Genomic DNA, 18,114 nt, shown 5'->3' on the forward strand with positions numbered 1-18,114 from the left:
CTGGAGGCTGTAAGTCCAAGATCAAGGTGTAGGTAGGTTTAGTTTCTCCTAAGATCTCTCTCCATGGCTTGCAGATGACCTTTCCTCTGTGTGCAGCACCCCACCCCCTTATCATGTGACCATGTCTGTCCCAAATTTCCTCCTCTCGCGAGGACACTAGTCAGATTGGATTAGGGCCACCCTAACGGGCTCTTCTTAATCACCTCTTTAAAGGCCCTGTCTCCAAATACAGTCACATTCTGAGGGACTGGGGGCTAGGGCTGCAACATGAGTTGGGGACACATATCAGCCCATAATACATATGTGGGTATTTACATAATGTATATTTGGTTCTTGTATAGATTAAACATACTTTGCTGGTTTTTTAAAAAACAAGCAGCTTTTCAGTAACCTTTTTTCAGCTAAATACTCAGGGATTCCTTGCTATTCAAGAGGTCTAGAGCTAGGAGGCAAAAAATGGTCAAGGGAACCGATCTTCATGTGTGTAAAGACAGGCTGGTGGGGAGAGTAATCCTGTTTAACACCGTGACTCCAGGTGATCCATGAACGGGCTAGCTGACCAAGCACAGTCCTGAAATGTGACAACTAAGGAGGAACGAAACCTGACAATCGCTTCGGCCTTCAGAGACTACAATTAACTGATGGGAAAAGCTCTTCAACAAGAAGGGAAAGGTAGCTGCAGATCGGACTTGGGTTTTTAGGAAGTAAAAGATCTCTTGATCGGCTCGTGTTACCTAAACAAAGATGAGAAATATTGAAAAAACAAGAGTTGGGAACAAAGCAGTTGGCGCCCGAGGTAGCAGGAGGTAGCAGGAGCCGTGGAAGCAGCTGCAAGGTCCCCAGGAAGCCAGCAGAAGCGGGGAACGTCCGCAGGCCACCCCTCCCCCGCCACCCCGCGCCAAGGGAGGAGAGGCCCCAGCGTCGCCTGCAGTGCCTGTGCTCACCACACGGCGCCAGGCTGGCTCTGTGACAACGTGTGCTTCTGTAGTTTACTCACGTAAAGCCTTTGAGACAGTTCAGCGTTAAGAAAAAAGCAAACTACTGAACTTGGAGAATAGACAGCTGTATGTTTGAAGCCTCTGTAGCAAATAGGATGTGCAGTGTAGAAGATGGCAAAGTACAGTTGTCAGTGGGGTCATGTTTTGTCGCCTTGTGAAACATTCTCTAGTTGAAGTTAAAACATCCTAGATGTTCCTTAAGAGACAACTTTTACATTTCTGTAAAACTGTGTCAGCTTTCCCTTTAGTATCATGACGCATGGACACCAGTGCTCTCACAATACCAGTGGCTTGTGGGGCAGTGACGTGTAAAGTAGAAAGTGTGAAGTAGAAAAGTGGACCTGTGTCCTGTCAGTGGATTCTGGTAAGTCACCACTGTGAACTGGCAACCTGAATGGGCTGATGTGCCTGAAAAGTGAAAGAATATGAGTGTAGCAAGGGCAGAGCCAAAATCCGTGGTCTCTCTACATACCCAGGAAATGCGGGCACCAGGGAAGCATCCCAGTAAATGAAAGACCCTACTAAAATTGTGCATTTTCTTTGGGTCCCTTGGGGAATGCGGACATAGATTGGCAGTGACATAGTGCTGACACACACATGCTGAGTGGGGCCTCAAGCCCAGGGCACTCGTGACACCATCCCATTGCTCTTGTGGTCCTGAACCTTGTGCAACATCACCTATTACCAGATCCAAGATTTTGCTGGCTCTTAAGCTTTCTTACCAGTCCTGGTTATATCCTATCCATGTATCCAGTGCTGCTTTTCTGTCCACCCCTTCGTGACAGCCCACACGTTTTCCCAATGCAGCTCACATCTGATGTCCCATCCGCTCTCACACTTGCTGCTGGACTTGCTTCAAATTCCTTCAAAGACTCAGTCACACATACAATTTGGTACTTGGCTACAGTAACATACTCACCTGGGGCTTGTGTGACTTGCTCCCATCGCACCCTCACAAGCTGGAGGAGAGGATCATGGTTTGCAAGGTACCTACAACCTCCCGCTGAAAACATGCTGCTGCTGCTGCTGGCAGCTCTCTGCATCATGTGTTTACTTAGGGCAGAGCAAACTATCTAAGTACCCACTGGGGTTTCTCCAGTGAGCCTGGCTGAAACCCCTACTAGATTTCTAGCAGAGTATCTTTCTGCTCCCAAAGCTCTGGCAACTAGTTTGATGTGATCTGAATTCTGGAAAATGGGCTAAGATAAGAGTTTGTAGACTCTCAATAGGGGAAATAGTACTAAAGCAGCAGTAGCAGGGTGAACAACACTTGAAAAATTCAATTAAAAATTCAATTAAACTTCCACAATCTTTGAGAAGCATCTTTATTTAAGAAATCAAATAAATAGATGGTGTAAAAAATACTATGACAGCAACTTCACACAAGGGTCTACTTGGAATGACCTGCTCAAGTTATTCAGGGTGGAACAAAACTGAGCGCTTGCAATTAGCACAGAAAATGTCTGGTTATAGTACGTGTTTTTAAGTGGACATTTAGTAGCTTACGGTAAGATATCACTTGTTACAGGAGACCACTCCCTACCCCCTTGCTGTACAGCCTAAAAAAACCAAGAATACAAATGTTAATGTAAACTTTTTTTTGGTTTATAATTCCAGAATTCCAACTTTTTCCTAATAGAACTATCAACAGGTTCACTTAACTTTCAGTTTACTGTCTGAGGGAAAGGCAATATAAGAACATAACCTGTCACTTTGGTCCCAGCTTCCCATTTTAAAAACATGAATCCAGGATTCTACATATTTAGCAGAATCACTATTCCCAGTCTGACAGAGGCGGGCTTTGTGGCGTTTGGCACTGCAAAGTCTGCTTACTTTGGCTTCTTGCGAAGTGTTATATCTACCGCCTATGTGGTTTTATAACAGTATTTCTAGATGTCTAGAAGCCCGTGTACATGCTATCAATTTCATTCCCTATGGCAGAAACTTTTAGGTTTAAATCTGTCTAGCAAAATCTTGACAATGACATTTGGTTCTGGATCATGACATCAAGATCAAGCTAACAATGAGTAAAGTCAAAAGCTCATTCTTAATTGTTAGAATAAAGGTATTTTCAAGGTTACAAAGAGTTTATAAGTAACACTATTCACAAGCAAATACTGATCTGTTGATAATCATAAGAAACTGAATGTAGTTTTGAAATATACAAGGAACTTCATTAGGTTTAGATAAATTTAGACTGTAAGTAAAACTTTCCCAGGCTACTTAATTAAGTTACTTACAACGTACACATTTTTGAGAATACCCCATTGTAGTGACATTGTGTATTTCCAGATTTTTCATTCAACTCAAAAGGTGTTTCTTCCTAAGAAACTGAACTTTTCAGTCAAATGAGCTTGATCGAATAGGAGAATTGGGTTCATAAAATGGATTCATTGCAAACTAGGAAAGAAGAAGGTATTAGTGAGCTTGTCAAAGTACAAAGGCTGACAAATCACAGATGTCTAGAAGGAAATTATTTTAAAGTTCTAAATTAAATCATCAAAGACATCTAAAACAAAACGTCTGAAGACCACATTTTAAAGTTTCAACATGGGTAAAGAGTAATGCCCCCTTCAGGAGGTTTGTGTCTTGGTGTTTGTTTTGAGAAGTACCTGTGGCAAAACCAATGCTGGTATAAGTGTTGCCAATATATGCTAAGTGAACTTTCAGGATTCACCCTATGTGTGAAATGGTAATGTACTCATATTAATTATAAATATATGGCTCAATCCCCTGTGGTACATAAAACTGAAAATCCAGCATATGCCCATGGTTTTAAAAAAAAAAAAGGTATACTACATTGCTATTAAGTTGCACTTATGTAGCAATTTTTTTAGCAATTAGGTTTTTAATACTGTCCTTTAACACAAGGCTGTGATCAGTTTCTTAAATAGTGTACTATCATAATATGTGTGAGAAAACTCTTAGAGGGCTAAATATTTTTATTTGCTAATTCTGATTAGGAATATTACTATGTGGGTATGTAAAAAATCTTATCTAAGTACAAAACATTTAATTTCATAAGAACATATTATTAGCACTGCATTTTAACCACAAACATTCTAGTACTATTTTTTCTAATTATCAAGATATGGGAGTGAAACCACTGTCCTTGAGTGACTATTTGGTAGACTTCTGTCAGTTTACGATCTATATTTGTTGCATTTAAGTGCCTTGTAGAGTAGATGGAGAACATTTTAGATTAAAATTATGAAGCAATTTCCTTCTGTAACCTGCTTCCTTCTTTTTAGAGTTCTCTAATATGATCAACCATCTATGCCCAAAGGGGGAAACTGAAACCAATTTAAAAGTAACTACAATCAGTTCTTTCCTAAATATATGGTAGCCAGGCAGTGAAGACTTGCCTGAGGAGGGAGTTTGCAGGGATTGTTCTGACTGAAGGAGAGCTAGTCTGAGATGAAAATAGCAGTACGAAGGAGTTACTGCAACAGGCCAGTTTCTTGTCAAAGTCAAAATCCCCTTTTACAATCACATTAAAAAAGTCATAGAACATACCGTACCTTTATGTATAAATCACAGACATCGGTAAAGAAGCTCTTTATTTCATCTTGTCTTATGTCATGAAGCATAATAAATCTCCATGTGAAAGAATTAAGGTATAATCTTAATAGAAATGAAAAATGAAAAGTAGTCAGGTGATACAATATCCTTCAAAAATGAGTCACATGCATTGTATTTGGTGATGGAAAAGCTGAATATGTAAACTGGGTCTAAAGTTATGTTAAGTTCATTTTAAGAGGACATAATTTTCTATAAAATAACTACAGAACAAAGTAAAATTAACTCTATGGTTCAGATTAACTTTAGTTTTATATGAGACTTGGTTTTAAAATTATCTGTTAAACAAAATGTGAGATTTTTTTTTCCCCTAAGAAAATAAAAGTAGCCCTTGAAATGGCAATTTACCCTTTGAAGTCCACAGACTTGGACTCCGGCATCTACGTCCTGTGTTGTTCTAGTTTGTTACCCCAACCTTTAGTTAGAGGTCTTTATTTAAATGATAAGGATATGGCCTGCAGTAACAAATGCCGAAACAAGCCACTCGTTGAACTTGTCCACAGTCTTCAAGTACGTGTTGTTCGACAGCCACATATTCTCATCTATGAGGTGGAGAGTAGCATGAGCTATGAACTGGTTGAGATGATGCCATCCTGGATGACAATGTGAGTAGCACCAGGTTAACTTTCTAGACAGAATCAAGAATGCTAACATTTTATTCTAGAAATTGTATACATAGTTTTCTTGGGGGTGGGATGGCATTTTCTGCTTTTACTTCATTTATTACTATCATGGGTTAGAAAAGATCTTAACTGTTTTCACATCATATTCTTTTTAATTTGGTGTCTAAAACTCAACAAACAGAAACATCCAATGACTTAGTGAAATGCATTCAAGAAGCTATATGGATTATTTTAATTTTGTAAGAAAGAAGTTACCAAGTTTGGTAATCATTTAAGCATGTGAGGAAAGAATAGTAGGTTAAAAAAAGACATTCTGCTTTAAAGACATTCACATCTTGTTGGAGGAAGACACGAAAAAAATCCGTAAGTTGTTATGGCAAAAGGACAGCAATTTACATAGGATGAAGAGCCAAGGAGGTGGTGAAGGAGAGCTACACAGAAATGATGTTGGCGTGGATCTCAGGGTCAACAGGGGAAAAGGGCAGGCCTTTTCACTGGGCCCAGTGACACTTGATAAACAGTGGAGACAGGTGAGGTGGTACTCTTAGAAGCTTGGCATAGGCCTCTTTCGGGTGAATGAAGCTTATGGGACAGGGCACCTGGCAGTGGCAGGGGGTCATGATCAGCCCCAGCTGTGAGCAGTCACCTGTCTCAACAGGGGGAGACAGTTCTGTCAGAGCTGAATGTCCTCCTTGTGGGTTTATTGATGGGACTGTCCCACCATAGTGGGGAGAGGGAATTCACAACCTGAAACAGTCTTAGTCCTGAGGGATTCTTTACTTTAAAATAAAATTTTCGGGAAGCCTGGGTGGCTCAGCAGTTGAGCGCCTGCCTTTGGCCTGGGGCAGGATCCTGGAGTACTCGGATCGAGTCCCACATCAGGCTCCCAGCATGAAGCTTGCTTCTCCTTCTGCCTATGTCTCTGCTCACCCCTCTCTGTGTCTCTCATGAATAAATAAATAAAATCTTTAAAAAAACAAAACAAAAAACAAAATAAATTTGTCAAAGAACACTTCTGTTATGGGTCAAACCGAATTCTTATGTTGATGTCCTAACCACCCCCACCCCACCCAGGACCTCAAAATGTGGTCTCATTTAGAAAGAGGTCATTGCAAATGTACTTAGCACACTAGAGTAGATTGGCCCCTAATCCAGTAACACTGGTGTACTTATAAAAGAGGGGAATTGAGAGACAGACCGACACATAGGGAGAATGCCATGTGAAGACAAGAGATCTCCAGAAGCTAGGAGAGGGGCCTGGACCAGATCTTCCCCCAGCACCTTCATAAGGGGCCTGGCCTGCTAACACATTGTTCTTGGACGTCTGGACTCCAGACCTGTGTGACAATGAGCTGCTTTTACTTGAAGGCACCCGGTTTTGTGTGTTCTATGATGATAGCCCTGGGAAAGGAAACTTATTATGACCTCTTTGCTGAGGAGGCTGTTTGTGACTGGGCTGGAGGAAGGCTGCCAGTTGCCTTCCTCAGATCAGGCATGTTTACTTCATCACATCACCATGAGAAAGCTAATTTAATTCTTAGAGAAATGGGTGTATTTTGTGTCTGGCTTACAGCAGTGTTTTCCATTGATTTACACATGGATGAAGAATCACAAGATTGGAAGAAAAATGTAGAAATTCTTTAGAAGGTGAGTGGGAGCAAGAGAAAGAACCATGGTCAAAGTGTGCAACAAAGCGTTTTTATACTCACAGCTTTGCCTGCCACAGTTCCACAGAAACTATGTAAGTAGCCCTGTACCACAAAGCAACAACTCCTACAATGATGCTTCAAAACAAAGTGTTAACAGCAGAAATCTGCTCACAGGAATGTGAGGAAAAAATATAGCAAAGCCACCTGATAATACCCTAACCAAATTTCTATCTTATTTTAGTGGTAAGATTTAAACAGTTGAAAAGCACAACACACTGGGCATTATTCAATACAATTAATTTCAAAAATCAATTCTTGTCTTAAAGGACATAAAAGCTTTTTTTTGGAATTGAGAGAGTATAACACACTTCCCCAGGGAGTATAACCTGTCAGCAATTTATTAGCAACATGGACTAGTACAGAAAGGAGGAAAGGCCCCAGGTATTCTCATCTCAGGATTCTACGTTTACTCTGAATGGCATGTTCTTGAGCCAAGCTTGTTTTTCTGGAACCATTACTGGCAACAAGAAAGTTGGGTGGTTGGGCAGCCTGGGTGGCTTGGCGGTTTAGTGCCGCCTTCAGCCCAGGGTGTGGTCCTGGGGACCCAGGATCAAGTCCTGCATCAGGTTCCCTGCATGGAGCCTGCTTCTCCCTCTGCCTGTGTCTCCACCTCTCTTTCTCTGGGTCTCTCATGAATGAATGAATGAATGAATGAATGAATAAAACAAACCTTAAAAAAAAAGAAAGTTGGGTGATGTCACTGGGGAGGACAGCATGCGGGCACCACGCAGCCAGTAGGTGGTGCAGAAGGTCACTGAAAACTGCCTATTCTCAAGGGCAGCAGGACACGGAAGCAAGGGTCTCTTTTAACCCTCCCAGGTGTAAGTGGACCTATTATGTATGTTCTGATGAAAAAAGTAATTCACTTGGGACAGAATGGGCTCTCGTGGCATTTCCAGTTGTAACAACTGTTTTTCCAGTCCCATAACAGGTGGACTATGTTTCTAAGTGCTGAGGGAGCAGGTTTTTGGATGACTGACACAGCGAACTACATATCAGAGAACAGACTCTGAGCATCCTGCTAGTATGTGCCAAATGTGTGCTGAATTAAAGGATGAATTAAGAACTCAGAGGATGTTCCCTGGCTAGCTTCTATCAACCTATAGGACTGCAGAACAAGCTCATTTGCTGTGGTTGGATTCATTACCTCATCTGTCTAGATCTCTTCCAGTTGTACAATAATGCTACACCATTATCATTACAACAGCATAACAGTTCTTACAGAATTTTTTAAGATTCCATACACACTTTGGATTCTGCTTTTCCACCTGGCAAAAATTCTGTTTCGAAAACTGGATTATCATGGTGGCCAACAATTAAAAAGTAGAAGCTCCCAAACATTGTCTTCAATATATACCTCCTACTTAAGTGAAAATAACATATTTTTAGTACTCTATACCAGTTAGCATTATTAGCACTAACACAAGGAAAAATTAATAAAGGATGCTGATTTTGTTTTCTTCCTACTTGAAGACCATCTGCTACAAATCTAAGTCTCTGCAAATGCAGGAGCCTGTGATATACTTTCTCAAACATTCATGAGAAAGACAAAGACATGAGGTGCCTGGCTGGCTCAATCGGTGGAGCATGTGACTCTTGATGTTGGGATCATGAGTTCAAGCCCCATGGTGGATGTAGAGATTACTTAAAAAAAAAAAAAAAAAATCTTTAAAAAATAAGAAAGGAAGACATAATTTTGTATTCTAGAAAAGATGGAAGAAACTATAATCCAAATAGAAAGACATCTGATGCATTAAAAAGTGTTAAAACTGGTGTTCATAAGTTTGCTAAAGAAATGAAGAGAAGGTGTTCAGGGGGCATGTTGAAGGTGGGGATCAGGGATTGTGTGGCTTTGAGCACAAAATCTGGATGGACAGACAAATGGGTAGAAGGATTTGTGTATGTATACATGTATTTTTAGCATAGCGTCTTTGGAATAGGACAAAGTTAGGTTCAGATCTAGCTTTGCCACTCTCTAGTAATGTGACTACAGGCACAGCCCTTAAACTCCCAATGTCAGTTTCCTCTTCATTGAAATAGAGGTAACAATCATAGATCCCTTACAGTGACTTTGAGGATTATGCAACCTAATACATATGAAGCACCAGGTACACTACCTGGCTCATAGGAGGTGCTTCACGTTACCTAGAACAACATGGAGGAGCACATGTAAATGGAGATGTGCTGACTGACTCTTAAGGCCTCCATGAGGGGCAAAAATCTGGTAAACTAAGAGTATACCATCTCAGAGAATGTAGAGTGAGATGTGTCAGAGCCCAGGGCTCTTCGGGCCTCATTAGGACTTCTGTTTCACAGAGACCATCAGAAAATCTGAAATGTATTTCCTAATGAATACAACCTTTTGTTAAGGAAATCAAGGCAGAGCTGGCACTTTTAACTCTGGAAATGGAAGGCCTGTGACTGGAAGAAAGGGCAAATAGGACGTTCTTTGGGCATGACGAGGTAAATAGGATTTTAAATGTTATTTTGGGCAGGCATTGGCACATTACAGCCTGCAGGCCTCCCATCCTTCTATTGTTGCTGAATGTGGTCTTTGCCCAACAACACAATGACAGAGTTGAGCAGATGAGACAGAATCTGATCCTCTACAGGCAGAGTCTTAGGAAAAGATGCAGAAAAAGCCCAAATAGTAAATCTGGATAACAAGACAGGTAGGAATGATATGAAAGCTCCCCCAAACCAAGAGAATTAGCAGCAATTCTCAAGATTGAAAGGTATTCTCAAAGGGTAGAGGAATGACAGCTTTAAATTTGAACAAAGTTGACAAGATGTCATTAACTGGGATGGGTTTCACAGCTGGAGTCTGCCAAGGGAAGCACTCAATTTCTTCAGCACAAACATTTAAGAAGTAGCAGAAAACAATACACGTGTAAGGAAGCTAACTCTCATTTCCATGCTTGCATTGTGTCATAATAGGGTGAGGGTAAACAGAAAGGGAACCGAAGGAAATACCACATAAAGGTTATGTCATAAATGCTCCTGCTGGGTAGAAACTGAACCGCCAATAATTTGAATTCACGGCAGCTGAAGGACTAATATAAGTATTTGATTCCATAGGCAAAACTGGAAGGTGAAGTGTCTCACAAAGGGGATGCATCTGTAACTGCACTGTCCAATGTGGTAGCCACTGTTGGTTGGCTTTGTGCCTGCAGATCTAAATTTTTGAATCTAATTTTAATTAATTTAAATTTAAACTTAAGTAGCCACCTGTGTATCAGACAGTGTAGCTCTATAACAATGATTTAAAAAAATTTTTTTAAAGTTCTGCAACCTCTTCTACCTTTCCTCCATCCACAGAACAGGTATTACTTAGAACTCCAGGCTGTAATACAAATGAAGCAACTGCCGTGTGTGTGTGTGTGTGTGTGTGTGTGTGTGTCTGCTCAATTTCTCTATCACCTAAAATAGCGGTCCTTCAAATGTATCCAAAGACTAGGTCTCCAGGTGTGGAGGACAGAGCTACACAGAACCTGGCAATGGATTAAACTGGGGAACTGAGGAAGAAGGAAGAATAAAGGATGTATCCAAATGCCTGACCAAGGTAATCAAGCAGAAGAATATCAAGATGAGTCTGTTCACCAAGAAAGGAAATAAGGGAAAAAAGGGATAAAATGAACACCTCAATTTTAACATGTGGTGGTAGCCAGAATAGCACGCCCTGCTCTGTCCACATCCTGATCTCGAAAACCTGTGAATGTTAATTTCCTGCCAGAGGGGAATTAAAGCTGCAGATGGAACTGAGGTTGCTCACCACCTGACCCTACAATGGGGAGGAGCCTGGACTAACCAAGTGTGCCCAATATAATTACAAAGGTCTTTAAAGGGGGGGAGGGGGCAGGGAAGATAAGCCCAAGAGAAAGGTCAGAAGAAAGTGCAAGGATAGAAGGAGGGTCACAGAGCTGCAACGCAGCTGGTGTTGAAGATGGAAGAAAGGGCCAGGAGCCAAGGAAGGTGAGTGGCCTCTAGAGGTTGGAAAACACAAAGCCGATTCTTCCTGACAACCTCCATAAGGGTACACGTTCCTGCTGATACCTGGATTCCAGCCCACGAAGACCCGTGGTGGAACTCAATGTAAGGTAATATGTGTTATTTAAGCCACTCAACGTTGTTATGGCAGCAGACAACACAAGTCAGAGCTGAAAAAGCTGTAGGAATGAGAAAAAACGCAATGCTCAAAGTGCTCACAGAAGGTGAGTGCATGGGACGCCTGCGTGGCTCAGTGGTTGAGCGCCTGCCTTCAGCTCTGGATGTGATGCTGGGGTCCCGGGATCGAGTCCCACATCGGGCTCCCTGCGTGGAGCCTACTTCTCCCTCTGCCTGTGTGTGTGTGTGTGTGTGTGTTTCATGAATAAATAAAATGTTTAAAAAGGTGAGTGCAGTGTGTAGGAGACTGAGGACAAAGGGAGTGTCCCGTTTACCACCGGACAAGGGTTTCAGAGCACTGTGGAAGGTTGGAGGGAGGAAGGGGAGGACAGTGGTGCATTAAGGCGAAGCTAACTGGGGATACTAATGTAGGTGTTTTTCTTTCCCAGCATGCCTCCCTAAGGCTTACCACAGAGCTCAGTACTTAATAAGTGCTCCATGCCTGTGTAATGGAACTGTGAGGAGGGGAGCAATAGTGGGGATAGTGTCGGGGAAGCTGGAACAGGAGTGGGAGGCATGCTGGGATTAACTAGCCTCAACACAGAAGAGAACCTTCTGAAGGTTCTAGTGCTGAGGCCTAGATGCCTGACTGATGAAGTCTGATGAAGTGATTAATGGCACCTTTGTGAAAAGCTGAGGTTTAGGCAGTTGTATAAAAACTCTCCATGACAAGAGACTGGAGTTGCTGACTGAATGGAGGAGAGCCAAGACTCCACATGGGATGAAAACAGCAGCTGCCTCTGATGGCTAGGTGATGGAAACTGCTTGAGAGAGCGTGTGACAACTGAAGAAATCAATGTGGTGATACAGGAGCTCTGGACTACCATGAAGTGAAAGCGGACACGAATTAGTAATGAACATAAAAAATGAGACCATGTATCTGTGAGGCTGGCATGAGAAGGGCAAAAGCACAAAATGAATGGAAATGTGTGAAATAAAAAACCCTCAGACTATAATCAGGAACAAGGGGAGAAAGGTTAGCTGGTACATGTGAGGATGGAAATCTGCTGAACTTGAATTGTGTCAATGGGCCTGAATTTTAAATAGCAACCGTGACAAAAACGAAGTTAGATACCGGTGAACCTGAAGACAGGTGTATTAAAATTCAAAACAAAGGAACCCTCCCAATAAATACAGGTCTCCAAGTCTCTGCATATCTTCTATTTTGGATTGATAAATGTTATTAGTATACAATCAGTGACATGGGAAATCACAGAAACAAAAGTCACACCATCTGAGATAAGTGTTCTCAAAAACAAAGGCTTCTCTTCTGTAATTGGCTACTTTTCGAATAGGTTAAAACACCGAAAGAGATTAATAAGACTGTTTCCAGTCAGATAACATGCTATGAGCTTTTATTTTACGTTAACTTCATTAATCTGAATTCCCAGACAAACATAAAGTGGTTATTCACTCATAAAGTACTGGTTATATGAGAATAAGTCCTGCCAAATTTACATGGTCTATTTTGGAAAAGAAATCCAGGAGATGGCAAATTACTTTACAAAAGAGACCTGGTATCTACCTGAGAACTGGAGACAGGTATCTTGAATTTAAGATCCTGGTACCCTCAGAGCTGGGGCGGGGCGGGGCAGGGCAGGCAGCAGTTGCTATTTGTTGAGTGAGGGATCACTCCTACCTGACTTGCATGCTCCGAGAACTTAAAGTTTTCCAAGTCAGCTGATAGTATGAGGTCCCTAGGGAACCTTTGAGCTTGACCTTAACCTAGTCCTGTTCAACATTTTGAACCCTAAGAAGGAGACAATTTTTCCCATTCAAGGATAATATGCTTAGGCAGCTAAGACACTGGAAGGCAACACTAAGGATTCAAAAGACTCTCCAGGTTAAGAGAACGTAGGTGAAATTAACAAGACAGAATTTAAGAGAATGCAAAAACAAGTCCTGTATTTAAAAAAAAGAAAAACAAACAAAACCCTGTACAACAGGAGAGAAACCTAGGTCCAGAGCAGCTTATTTACAAGACCCCAAGGTTTACATTAATCACAAGCTCTAAAAAGGGGCAGAAAGCTAATGGCAACTCTGGCCTGCATTAAGATAATGTGCTTTTAAATCATATTGCCAGGGAACATACTTCCTTTTGGGAAGCTTATTTTATATTTTTTAAAGGTTTTATTTATTTATTCATGAGAGAGAGAGAGAGAGAGAGAGAGAGGAGCAGGCTCCACGCAGGGAGCCTAAGGTGGGACTTGATCTCGGGTCTCCAGGATCACGCCCTGGGCTGAAGGCAGGCGCCAAACCGCGGAGCCACCTAGACTGCCCTGGGAAGCTTATTTTAAAAGGATTAATAACTGTGAACTGGGTATAGTAAGGAACGCTCTGGGAAGAGCTACTGAAGGAACTGAGGGGGGAGAGGAAAAGGTCTTTCTGGGGGTGGGGAGTGAGCTACCTACGGCAGGCGCTGACTCCAGATATAATGTAGGCTGTCTAATGGAAAAGGAACTGGACCAGGGATGGCAAATAGGCTACCGCTGGTGAGCCAGTTTCTATTGAACTGGTAGTGACGGCCAGGACCTGGTGCTGGTAAGACTGAGACAACGTCTGTAGCAGGAAAGCGGGCTGTGATCGAACGGCGGTACCTACGCGAGCGCCCAGTAATTAGCGCTGGACTTGACAGACTTATTCCAAACTGTCCAGAGATCAAGCTCAGGGCTGCTCCTTTGAGGTTACCTGGGAATTTATTCGGGTCGATGTTAGGCACTTTCTCACACACACACACACGAACTACCAGGCTAGGCGGCAGTGAGACGACTAATCCCCTCCCATCACAGGACAGCGTCAATGAAGAACTTTCCAGCTCCAAAGAATACTGCAGCCAAGTTTAAGAAGCCCCCAGTTAGAGGACCTAATGAAAGGCTAAATGAAGCAAACGCCCTGAGCTGGCCGACGCTTGCGGGCTGAAACGCGATGTGCATTGGCGGGGTGGCCTGTGATGAGATCAGCCGAAAGGGGACTGGCCAGGTCCGACCCGGCTGCCCTCAGGCGGGCTGGAGACACTGAGCCCCAACTCGCGGCGCGCGGGGCCGGGGATGTCCCCGGAAGCTCCCGCCCCCTACTCACTCCATCTCCTACCTGCGGCGAGAATCCGACAACGGGAACAGCCACACGTCCTAAGGCCGACCCGCGCCGCGCGGCCTCCGTCGGGACTCCCCGAGCGATCCTCGCGAGAGTCCGGCGTTGGCGTCTCGCGAGAGGAGGGAGGAGCTTCCGGCCAGAGTACGGCGCGTGCGCAGTAGCAGTCCCGCCTTGGGCCGTTCGGTTGGGCGGGCCTCGGGGAGGGGCGGGGTCAAAGCGGAACGCGCTGAATTCCTGCTCCTACTCGTTTTTCTTCTGTGGCCTCGCTACCGGTGCCCGCCGCCGAGGCGCGTGGGAAAGTCGCCTGTGGGCCACGACTCCGCCTACCCATGGACCGCCGAGAAAGGAAGTGCGAATGGGCAGCAGTTCGTAGTTCACGGTGAGAGGCGGAGTTCGGCTTCCTCGTTCTCCTCGACTGCCCCCAGGCGGAGACTGGACTCCGGAGGCCGGGATTCCCCCTCTTCCTGAGCCTGCAGCTCGGGCGCGGTGTTAACTCGGGCCAAAGTAGGATATAATGCAGGGTTGGGGGGAGTCGGGAGGCGGTGGGAGGCCGACACCCGAGGGCCCGGGTAGATACACTGGCCCCTCCTCGGGGAGCGGCGGAAACGTACCCTCTTGTTTGTTTTCGTTGTAGCTCCTTTCCCCCCGATCGGCCTCCTAGAGTTTCCCTCCCTGGAGGCCACTCCTCTGTTTTCAGAAGTTCCCGCTGCGTCTGCCCACCAGGTAACCGGTAACCGTTTTTTCTTCCAGACCACAGTGCCCTCCAAACCCGACATGTTGAGTCAAGATGAACTGCGAAAAAAGCTGTACCAGACGTTTAAGGATCGGGGAATACTGGACACACTCAAGGTATGAGCTTTATGCATATCTTTTACAGAACTTGGGCAAGTCTAACCTGTAACAGGCACCCAACGTTTAAATACACCTAGCTCTTGCATTTTAAAAAGAGTATGACATACATTGTTTCTGGTGAATTACGTTTTTATGTTCCTGTGTAACTCTCTGCTCTGGAGCACGAAAGTCTTGAAAATGGCCTAGGGTTTGAGTGGTCTTAAAATAACATATTTAAGTAATAGGCTTATTGGACTGATAGTAAGGTAGTAGTGGATAGCCACGTAAGGTGAACATATTCTAGTAGAGGTGGACTTGGTTTATAAATCCGGCTTGCAAGTCTGAATGAATAGGATTGTAATAGTACTCACTTTTGAATGAAGGACTTTGACAGCATATAGAAAACATTAGTTGTACTACTTACAGTAGAATAATTTAGGAAATGAGAAACTTCTTTAAAATGTATTCAGATGTATAAACATTTGGGCAGCAAGCATTAGTATACATTGTATCAACACCAAGGAGTAAGAGTAGCTCAAATGTTTTTGTTACTGGATACGTTTCAAAAGTATATTTTAAGATGTTAAGGGGGCGCCTGGGTGGCTCAATCAGCTGAGCCTCTGGTTCTTGGTTTCCTCTGAGGTCCTGATCAGGATTGTGGGCTCCGCCCAGTGTCAGCTCTGCACTGGGGGCGGTGCCTGCTTAAGATTCTGCTTCTCCCTCTGCCCCTCCCCGCCTTAAAAAAATCAATGAAAAGTGAGCTTTTTAAAAACCTTCCTCCCTCCCATTGTTTTCATAACTTAAAAAACCTTCAGATTCATCTGAAAAATATGGAAAGACGTGGAGAAACATCATCCTTAATATAAACAGTAAATGGCATAACTGTAACTCTCCCCACCCACCCCCCACCCCCGATTTTTAAGTAATCTCCATACCCAATAAAAGGCTCAGGCCCACAGTCTGGATGGAGACCCAGAGTCCCACACTTCATCAGCTCAGCCAGCCAGGTACCCCTCCTCTATAATCTGATTTTTGTATCTTTTAAAGCTCCTTGAAATCCTCATTTTCATGGCACCAGGCTTGTCTGTGAATGTATGGGTAACTTATGTAGCAGTCCCCTGTTGAAGATTTACATTACACCCAGGTCTACACATTCCTTTAATGCATCTCTCATATTTTGCCTAGGATAGGTTACGTGACATTACTGACCTAGAAGCCTGAGTTGTTGTTGTTAAGATTTCATTTATTTATGAGAGACAGAGGGAGAGAGCAGGAGGAGGTGCAGAGGAGTGGGAGAAGCAAGCTCCCCACTGAGCGTGAAACCCAATGCAGGGCTCAATCCCAGGACCCTGAGATGAACCTAGCTAAAGTCAGACGCTCAACCGACTGAACCACTCAAGGCCTGAGCTTTTTTTAAGGCTCTCAGTATATGGTTCTTGTCCTAAAAAGATTGTAATAGTATACTACCAGCAATTTGACAATGCTTATCTCTCCAATGGTATTGTCATGACTTTGTTTAAACACTGGAAAAACTTTATTTTAACTTTATTTTAATATTCCCTTAATTATTGAGGATGCACATATTTTCTGGTGATTCATAGGTTTTCTGTGGATTGACAGTTCATGTTTCTTGCCCATTTTTCTCCCCAGGGGTGTTTTATTAACGTATAAGATGTGTTTTTTTTTTTTTTTTTAAGATTTTATTTATTTATTCATGAGAGACCAAGAGAGAGGCAGAGACACAGGCAGAGGGAGAAACAGGCTCCATGCAGGGAGCCCGACGTGGGACTTGATCCGGGGACTCCAGGATCATGCCCTGGGCTGAAGCAGCACTAAACCTCTGAGACACCCGGGGCTGCCCCTAAGATGTCTTTTAATAGAAACTAAATCTCTTTTCCATTTTTTGCAGCCATACTTTATCTCAGTGTTCAATTTTGATTTGATTCCAAAAATATTGATGTTATGTTTTTAATATGGCCAAATCTATTTTTTTTTCTTTTGCTGGTTATTCTCAGTTCTTCTAAGAGAACTTAATATTCCCTTTTTATTTTTTAAGAAGGCCTTATTTTTTTTAACACTTAACTCTTTAACCCATTTGGAATTAGTTGTAAAAGTATATAATGCATTAATATGCATTCTAATGTAGAATGGTCCTTGGGTTTTTGGCCATAGCATATTTTCTTTTACTGTGTTTCTGAATTAGATTTGTGTTTTATTTGTAGTCACAAATGATATTGACCTATCCTTATCCTTTTTAAGCAGTCCTTCATTGGGTTTGGTATCAATATTGTGTTAACCTTGTTCACTTTACAAATGTAGTGTATCTTCTGGAGAAGTACTGTTTCCTTTTTGCAGCTGGCTGTTCAGTTCTGTTATTCAGCTTTACCAATGGCAAGATAGATTTTAATTTGCTAAGTTTGGGCTTATTTTTGTTTTCTCAATTCAGTGACTATGGCCTGAGTGAGTTTTAATTTTAATTTTATTTTTTTTAAAGATCTTTTATTTACTCATGAGGGAGAGACAGGGGGAGAGACCGGGAGACGGAGATAGATAGAGGCAGAGACACAGGCAGAGGGAGAAGCAGGCTCCACACAGGGAGCCCGATGTGGGACTTGATCGTGGGACCCCAGGATCACGCCCTTGGATGAAGGCAGGCGCCAAACCATTGAGCCACCCAGGGATCCCGGAGTTTTAATTTTTAAAATTCATTGAATTTGTAATGGCCTAATGAACATTTTATTTGAGGGTTTGAAAATAATTTCTGGCTCACTACAAAGTCCAGTGCCCATTAAATGGAATGTGTCAAGTGTTTTTCCTTATTTTGAGTCTACCCTAATTTCCTAGGGAGATGTGGTGAGGATCCACAAGTGTCTTCTCTCCCAGTTTACCTCCCCACCCACAATAATTCTATTTCTATTTTAGTAGGAGTAATTCTGAATGGATTTCCTTCTTTGCCTTGCTCCTGGAGAACCCCCAGCCAGTTTTGGGATTCCTTCCAGCAAGTGCTGGATGGCTTGCTTTTTATGTTTATTAAGCTGCAGATTCATCTGTAATGTTCTTTGCATTTTTTCTACCCTCATCTTCATTTTTCTGCTTTTGTCACTCCTCTAAATTTTA

The 18,114-nt window shown here is 42.9% G+C and overlaps 2 protein-coding genes across 2 annotated transcripts in view; one reads left to right on the top strand and one right to left on the bottom strand.

Moving 5' to 3' along the window:
- Positions 1-3,299: 3,299 nt before the first annotated feature.
- On the bottom strand, positions 3,300-8,250 carry TRAPPC2 (trafficking protein particle complex subunit 2). The gene is given in 4 exon segments (XM_041741339.1): positions 3,300-3,398; positions 4,520-4,598; positions 5,026-5,170; positions 8,154-8,250. Coding segments are annotated over 4 exon segments (420 nt in total).
- A 5,091-nt stretch (positions 8,251-13,341) lies between these two features.
- OFD1 (OFD1 centriole and centriolar satellite protein) overlaps positions 13,342-18,114 on the top strand; it is a 56,811-nt gene continuing 52,038 nt past the window's right edge. The window contains exons 1-2 of the mRNA XM_041740357.1: positions 13,342-14,545; positions 14,917-15,015. Of these exons, the coding sequence (XP_041596291.1) occupies positions 14,941-15,015 (75 nt within the window). The 5' untranslated portion in view covers positions 13,342-14,545; positions 14,917-14,940. The remainder of the gene's footprint in view (positions 14,546-14,916; positions 15,016-18,114) is intronic.

The sequence above is a fragment of the Vulpes lagopus genome, chromosome X (assembly GCF_018345385.1).
Source record: "Vulpes lagopus strain Blue_001 chromosome X, ASM1834538v1, whole genome shotgun sequence".
NCBI classification, from domain to species: Eukaryota; Metazoa; Chordata; class Mammalia; order Carnivora; family Canidae; genus Vulpes; species Vulpes lagopus.